At 40.4% G+C, this 8,996-nt stretch overlaps 1 protein-coding gene across 1 annotated transcript in view; it reads right to left on the bottom strand.

Moving 5' to 3' along the window:
• MANBA (mannosidase, beta A, lysosomal) overlaps nt 1-8,996 on the bottom strand; it is a 224,978-nt gene that overhangs the window by 11,209 nt on the left and 204,773 nt on the right. Inside the window, exon 15 of the mRNA XM_006872718.1 lies at nt 1,894-2,036. Within this exon, the coding sequence (XP_006872780.1) occupies nt 1,894-2,036 (143 nt within the window). The remainder of the gene's footprint in view (nt 1-1,893; nt 2,037-8,996) is intronic.

Below are 8,996 nucleotides of genomic sequence, written 5' to 3'. Positions count from 1 at the left end.
AGACCTAAATGTTTTGGAATAACTAAAATAGGGCTAGAACTTGCCCAATGAAGGAGGCTCCCTGCAGAGCCTTTGCATTGCACAAGACCATAACCTTCTGAGGTGGGACATTCCCACATGAAAGGACAAGCAAACCAGTCTGGAGCAGCTAGAAGAACAGAAGATACTTCTTGAAAGAAAGACTAGCAGAAAAAATAAAAAGGAATAACAGCAGTCCAATCGACTACTACAAGAACAAGCAAGTTATTCCCCAGGGAGCCATCAAGGCTCATAGTCAGATCCCCTCAAGGCAAACCCCCTTCCAAGACTGAAATGCAAATGGAATACACTAGTAGGCACATGGTCCTGCTGCTGACCATGCTGGTCACCGATAAGGGGAAGAGAGGGAAAAACAGCAATGAAGTTGTGACCTAAGTCCAAACACATTCAATTGTTAAGTGCTGTCGAGTCGGTTCCGACCCATAGCAACCCTGTACAGGGTTTGTACAGGGTTTCCGAGGGTGTAAATCTTTACGGGAGTAGAAAGCCTCATCTTTCTCCCGCGGAGCGGCTGGTAGTTTTGAACCACTGACCTTAAGGTTTGCAGCCCGATTCGTAACCACTACGCTACCAGAGCTCCTTAGACTCCTGTTAACCTGGATTGAGACCAGGTTAACAGGCAAGGACATGGCCCCAGAGGACTAGAACAGAGCTGCTATAAAGAGAGGGGGGATGAACAAGAACACCCATACTTGCAGATAGTACCCATTTGACCTGGCATCAATGGCTGGATGATCAGAACACGACTAGAGGATGAAAGAAGAGAAGAAAAAAAAGGAGCAAAGCACTATAAGTGGATAATCTTTACTTATGCTTGTGGACACGGTATGACAAAGGAGGAGACAAATCTCTACAGTGAGGATCATTCTCACATGTCTACACAGTGTTGACAGGGAGGGGGAACTTAGACACTGGCTACCCAAAATGGGAAGACTACAAATGCAAGAAGTAACTGGCTTATAAGCTTTCAATAGGGAACCTAGCTCCAGAGGATACAGGGAAAGGTAGAACCTCCACTGATTTGTTTCCAACCTGTCTGGATGGGTTAATAAAAGGTGAGGGGGAAAGGACTCCTGTGGTTCAATAGGGAATGATTACTATCAGGTCTGACAGTGAGTGTTGGAAAGGTAAATGTAAATGTTTGGTAACAAAAGGAGGGAAGCAGCTGATTTTGCAGTCCAGGAGTGGAGATCCCTAGAACCATCAAGGGAGAAAAGCGAGTGCAAAACCATGTCCGGAAAGGCAGTGACACTAGGGATGGAGGCAGATGCAATGACATGGACAGAAGGAGCGGCTGGGGACTCTGGACTCAGGGAGGGAGACGGGTTGTGTGCTAGTGGCTGGGGGGGCAGGAGTGTGGGGTGTACCCTTTGGGTGTTTGATGATGCATGCAGGGGATTGTGATCATTGTAATGAAACAAAGTACGATAGGATGAATATAAAGATAATGTCACCCATGTAACCTAAAACATAATTCACAATAAAAACTTAATAAACAAAAAACAAACAAAAACATTATGGGTTCTACATAGGGTCACATAATAAATAATTGTTGCTGTTTGTTGTTAAGTAAGTTATGTCAATTCTGACTCATAGTGACCCTTTATAGAGTTTCCGAGGAGCAGCTGGTTTGAACCGTCCATCCTGTGGTTCACACACAGTCCAGTGCTGATACTACAGTGCCACACCAGGACTTTTACCTCAACACAGGAATTCTGACTCTAAAGGCACTGTGGACACTAAAGCATCTGGTACAAAATAAGTTCTGTTTTCTTTTTCCAGAAAGAAATAAGCAAAGAATCAAAGATATAATCTAAAAGTCCATTTTAGAGGAAAAAATTCCAAGTGACTTACCGTAAGCGTCATCCTATAGTTCAAATGAAGATCTGACACACCATAGACATAAAATACATTTTCATCTTCAAAGCCTACTGGCAACAGTGGAGCAAAGAAATGCTGAGCAAAGTAATGAAGCATTTTCCACTTTCCTCCATACTCTGAAAATAATTAAGAAAGTTAAAAGATGGCAGGATCACGGACTAAGAGAGATTCGTGTTCTGCATGATCCAGTTAGATGGTGATTCTAGGGAGTGATCATATAAGTGAAAGAAGGGGATTCCTGATTTTGTGGGGGAGATACTTTGTTAACATGCTGCTAACTCAAGGTTGGAGGATTTTGTTCACCCAGAAATACCTTGGAAAAAATGCCAGGTAGTCCTCTTCTAAAAAATAAGCCATTGAAAACCCTGTTGCAACAATATGAGAAATGTGGTACTAAACCATTCCTCTCATGACCCTCTCTGCTTCTCTATTGGGTTCAATAATCCACTACAATGGTCACACAGAACTTAGACACTATATTTATAATTATGGGGTTTATTAGGGAAGTTGTTGTGAGGTGCCATAAAGTCGATTCTGACCCATACCAATCCTATGCAGAACAGAACGAAACACTGCCCAATCCTGCTCCATCCTCACAATTGTTAAGCTTGAGCTCATTGCTGCTGCACTGTGCCAGTCCATCTCATTGGGGCCCATCCTCTTTTTGCTGACCCTCCACTTTACCAAGCATGATGTCTATCTCCAGGGACTGGTCCCTCCTGATAACAAGTTCAAAGCATATGAGACAAAGTCTCATCATCCTGGCTTCTAAGCATTCTGGCTGTACTTTTTCCAACACAGAGTTGTTTGTTTTTCTAACAGTCCATGGTACTTTTAATATTCTTCTTCAATGCCATAACTCAAATATATCAATTCCATGGTCTTCCTTATTCATTTTTCAACTTTCACATGTATATGAGGGGATCAAAAAGACCATGGCTTTGGTAAGGTGCACCTTAGTCCTCAAAATTTGCTATTGAACACTTTAAGAATGTCTTGTACAGCAGATTTGTCTAACAATAATACATCATTTGATTTCTTGACTGCTGCTTCCATAAGTGTTGATTGTGGGTCCAAAATGAAGTCTTTGATAATTTCAATCTTTTCTCCATTCTTCATGATGTTATTTATTGGCCCAGTTGTAAGTTTTTGACGTACCCACAGGACACGCCACACCAAGCTTCAGTCTGAAGGCACTCAGCCCTAGCGCCATGGGTCAGCAAACCTAGCTCCTGGAGACACTCCACTCTACAAGCAAGCTTCCTGTCCAATGTCACTCAGCTTTACTTACTCTGTGGGCTGAGAAGCCCACTGCTCTGTCTCATACTCTGGTTCTTGGTTCTGCTGCTGCTGCTCCTCTACAACTCCTGTAGTGTCACAGTTTTTTGTCACTGAGTCAAGGAGGTTCAATGTGTAGGAATATTGAGTCCAAAGGATGCACTCCACTCCTGGATTTTTCTTATTGATGGTAATGAGGTCCCCCCCCCCCCCGCTTCTGAGATGGTTCATTTTATAGTCATGCTAGAGTTTCAAATGTCTACAATTACAGTGAACTCTCCTAACATCCACAGCTGAATCATGTAATCCGATGAGTATCTTCTTCCTTCACTTATCTAGACACAGCAGGACATAAATGTAGTTTCATGGGAATTACAGATTAAGGCTAGAAGAAACATTAGATAATTCAGTACACCACACCTATGGAGCACAATTCTACTCAGACACATGTGGGGCACTAAGAATAGGAGTTGACTCCACAGCAACTGGTTTTATTGAATGAGCCAGGCATGGTTCCAGGAGCATTCTGAACACTCTCTCATGTCATCCTCACAATGTTTGGTGAAGAGGCATCAGCATTCCACTTTATAAATAAGGAAGCAGAGGCTCAAATGGTAAAGTCAAATATGTATGAGACACTTTCTGAGTAAACCAAAACAATCACCATATAAAACATACCTAGCAACTGACTTTGCATAGTCAATAAAGCACAGGTAAACATCTTTCTGATATTCTCTGCTTTCAGCCAAGATCCATTGGACATCAGCAATGATAGCCCTCATTCCATGGCTTCTTCTGAATTCAACTTGAACCTCTGGAAGTTCTCTGTCAATGTATGATTGTAGCCGTTAACAAAAAACTTTAACAAAAGTTTAACAAAACTTTACTCTCATGGGATATCAAAGAGATTGTCCAATGATTTCCGCATTCCATTGGGTCACCTCTCTTTGGAATGGCATAATATGGATCTCTTCCAATCAGTTGGCCAGATAGTTGTCTTTCAAATTTCTTGGCAGAGATGAGTGAGTGCCTCCTGTGCTGCCTCACATTCTTGAAAGATTTCAATTTTTGTTCCATCAATTCCTGGTGCCTTGTTCTTTGCCAGTTCCTTCAATGTGCTTTGGACTTCTTCTTTCAGGTTCATTTGCTCTTGATCATATGCTACCTCTTTTTCATAAACAGCAGATGACTCAGACTAGATTATTACATATGATGCTTATTACAGGGTCACTGTTGTTAGATGTCTTAGAGTTGGTTCCAACTCATAGAGAACCTGTATAGGATTTCTGAGGCAGTAAATCTTTACAGGAGCCAATGGCTTCATATGGCGTCGAGTAGCTGGTGGGTTTATACTACTAATGTTTTGATTAGTCCAGTGCTTATCCTACAGCACCACCAGCATTCCGTATTACAGGTTTAAGACTTCATTGTGGTTTTAGATTAAGACAACAAACACACTACCCTCATCAGATTAGGAATTAAACCAAAACATCTTATATACAGACACCCTCATTTTCTAATCAGTGACATGGTTTGGATGCCAACATAATACTACATATTAGCTACTAAATTACAGGCTAAACAATGTAATTTCTGGCTTTGTCATTAACTCTGTGACACTTGGGCAAGATCATAAACCTACCTATGTGTGAGAGATAAGATATTCTTCAAATGTTCATTCTTGTTCTCTGGATTATGTGAAGAAAAACATGGCATCAGACTTGGAAGAAGACTCGTTAACAAACTGTGACATGCAGATAATACAACCCTGCTTGCTGAGAGCTAAGAGGACTTAAAATATTTACTGATGAAGAACAAAAATGACAGCCTTTGATATGGATTGCACCTCAACGGTAAGAAAACAAAAATCCTCACCACTGGACCAATAAATAACATCCATATAAGTGGAGAAAAGATTGAAGTTGTCAAAGACTTCATTTTGCTGGCATCAACCATCAAAACTCATGGAAACAGTCAAGAAATCAAACGATGTTTTGCATTAAGCAAATCTGCTGCATAATAAGACATCTTTGAAGTGTTGAAGAGCCAAGATGTCAGTTTGAGGACAAAGATGCAACAGAACCAAGCTATGGTATTTCAATAACCTCATATGCATGTGAAAGTTGGACAATGAATATGGACAATTGTGGAAGATTTGATGCATTTGAGCTATGGTGTTGGAGGATAATATTAAAAGTACCATGGACTTCCAACAGAACAAACCAATCTGTGTTGGAAGAAGTACAACCAGAATGCTCCCTGGAAGCCAGGATGCCTAGACTTCATCTCTCATACTTTGGACATAGTGTTAGGAGGGACCAGTCCCTGGAAAAGGATATCGTGTTTGGTAAAATGGAGGGCCAGAGAAAAAGGAAGACCCTCAACAAGATGGATTGGTACAGTGGCAGCAGTGATGGGCTTAAATGTAGCAATGACTGTGAGGTTGGTGCAGGACCAGGCAGTGTTTCATTCTGCTGTGCACAGAGTCGTTACGAGTCAGTATCAACTCAATGATGCCTAACAACAACATGTGGATTGCTTTGGTCAATGAGATATTAGCAGATAATATACAAGTAAGAGCCTGAAATGTGTTTGTATATTTTATGTGTTGCTAAGAGGAAAACTTCCTCTGAGGTAACTGCTGTTCTTGCTACATGGGCCCCAGACTAAATACACGTGAACCCAATTGGCAGTGAGGAGCCAAACTCAACCAGACCACAATATGAAGCAGAATCTCCCAACCAAGCCCAGCCTACATTAGCTAACCCCAGTCACATGAGTAAGCCCAGCTGAGATCAGCAGAGATGTCCCAGACACTTTGCAAATGCATCAGAAAAAAATTGTTTTATGTAGCTATTGAGGCACTAGGGATCCTGCTGTGGTGATGTAGAATAAGCACTGGACTGCTAACTGCAGTGTCGATGGATCAAAACCATCAGTCACTCCTCAGAAACCCTATTCAGAAGAGTTGCTATAAGTCAGAACTGACTCCAAGACATTTATCAACAACAGCTAAGTGATACAGCATTTCTTCTTAAATTATTTCTCCTTTTACTGTGGATCTAGTAACCTGTAGTATTATCAGTACAAGTGTTTAATAAAGAAAAATGAAAAACACTAGGCAAGTTGTAAGATAGAAGTTACTCCCAAATTAAATTCACTCTACCTAGATGCTTCCTTAAGATCCTTTGAAGACTCGAATACTAACTCCTTAGCTAATATTTCATTAGTTACCTTTCCAAAGTCATAAATAAGAAAGTAAACCTCACTGGTATAAATAAAGTCACTGTTGTTGTTATTTACAGTCAAGTTGACCCCTGGCTTATGATGACACCACACAACAGAACAAGAAGCTGTGAATTGTATTATTGTAATCCAGAGGACTTTCATTGACTGATTTTCAAAAGTAGATAACCAGACCTTTTTCCCTAGTCTATCTTAATCTAGAAGTTTCACTGAAATCTGCTCAACATCATGGCAACATGCAAGCCTCCACTGACAGATAGATAGCAGTTCCTCATGAGATGAACTGGCAGGGAATCAAACTCAAATCTCTTGCATAGAAGGTGAGAATTCTACCACTGAGCCCCCATTGTCTTTAAGGTAACTGTACAAAGAATTAACTGATGCAATGAGAATATTTCCCCTTCATTGTAGCAAATATTTATAAATATGTATGTATTAACATTTTTATACATAAATGTTTATTGTAATCATCTCAAAGGACAACTCAGTCAATAATATAGTTCATAATGATAATGTTCTATATTCTAGTTTGTTGAGTAGTGTCTGTGGGGTCTTAAAAGCTCATGAGACGTTACCTAAGATACAACTACTGATCTCTTGCCATCTGGAGAAAAAGATAATAAAGAAAACCAAAAACTCAAAGAAGAAATTAGTCCATAGGACAAACAGCCCACACAAAGTTTGGCCTCTTAGCTAGAGACCAGAAGAACTAGATGGTGCCTGGATACCTCTACCAACCCTTCTGATCAGGGACACAATAGAAGGTTCCAGATAGAACGGGAGAAAAATATAGAATAAAACTCAAATTCCTAAAAGAGACCAGATTTACTGGACTGATAGGGACTAAAGGAACTCCAGATATTTTATCGTCCTAAAATATCCTTTTAAGTCGGAATTGAAGTCATTCCTGGAGGTCTCCTTTTAGGCAATTAATAGGTTCCCAGTCTCATGGCTTATCAGATAAATAGTATCACCCATGAGAAATGCTCTCCCTTAAACAAACAACTATACAAGACAGAATGATCAACATTCACCCAAAAGCAAAGATGAGAAGGCAAGAAGGGGCAGGGAAGCTTGATAAATGGAAATAGAATAGAAATAATGACAATGCTGACACGTGAAAACTGTATAACCAACTTAACAGAATAATCTGTAGAAAAATTGCTAAATGGGAAGCTAATTTGCTGTGTAAATGTACAACACAATATTTTAAAATATTTATTATAAAGAAGTTCTGTTGGTGTCGTAGGTTACACATTGGGCTGCTAACTACAAGGTCCACAGTTAGAATCCACCAGCTGTTTCTCAGCAGAAAGATGAGGCTTTCTGATCACGTAGAGATATACAGCCTCAGAAAACTTATACACTGTCTCTATGAGTCAGAACCAACTCAATAGCACACAACCACCACCACCACCACCACCACCACCACCGTTGTAAAGTAAATTTGGTCAGGAGTCTGATCTGAAAGTCACAACTAAAAATATTATAGATATGTATGGTGACACAAATGTTTAAGCATTCAACTGTTAAGCAAAAGATTAGCAGTTTGAACCCACCCAGCAGCTATGAAGGAAAAAAGCCTGGCGATTTGCTTCCATATTGTTGTTGTTAAGTGCTCACTCATAGGAACCATTTACAGGGTTTCCAAAGAGCAGATGGTGGGTTTGAACCACTGCCCTTGTGGTTTGCAGTCCATTGCTTATCCTATGGTGCCACACCAAGAGTCCTCCCATAAAGATTATAGCCAAGAAAACGCAATAAGGCAGTTCTACTCAGTCACAGGGGATCACTGAATTGGAATCAACTTGAAGGTACCCAACAACAACGTAACTTACCAAGTGTTTTCCTAAAATAATTGTATTAGCACTGAGGCAGAGTGACTTGAAAGGCACTTACATTCAGAATTACTATACATCTGATAACAGACAGCTGTCTAACTTTAAAAATCAAGCAACATGTCCTGAAGTTTTATTATATTTATAAAATTACTGTAGAATAAGCATAGACTGCTAACCGCAAGGTTGGTTGTTCAAACCTACCTGCCACTCCTATACAGGATCACTATGGGTCAGAACTGACTCCCTGGTATTTAACAACAATAATAACAAATTATACGCAAGACAAATTTTAATTAAAAAATATATGAGAAGGTAGACGTTTTGGAACAAGGAAGGGAGTGATTAATTCTACAGGCTAGGAGTGGAGGTATCTGGGACTATCAACGGAGAAGAGCCGAGAGCAGGACCCAACCCAGAGAAACAGAGATGCCTGAGATGGAGACAGAGATGAGGACATGGAGTAATGAAGTGGCTGGGGACTTCGGACCCAGAGAGGGAAAGGGACTGTGGGCCAAAAACTGGAGGGGGGTTGGGGGGTGGGAAGTGTAGGGGGCGGGTTTCTAGGATATACCCTTTGGTTGGTTGATGATGCATGGAGGGGATTGGAACCATGGCATTGAGATGATATACAATGGAATGAATGTAAAACTAAAGTTCTCCCATGTAAACTACCATATAATTCACAATAAAACATTAAATATATATATATTT

Source organism: Chrysochloris asiatica, unplaced genomic scaffold, assembly GCF_000296735.1.
Source record: "Chrysochloris asiatica unplaced genomic scaffold, ChrAsi1.0 scaffold00211, whole genome shotgun sequence".
Lineage (NCBI taxonomy): Eukaryota > Metazoa > Chordata > Mammalia > Afrosoricida > Chrysochloridae > Chrysochloris > Chrysochloris asiatica.
The sequence above is the reverse complement of the archived record's forward strand: the minus strand, read 5'-3'. Positions and strand labels throughout refer to the sequence as shown.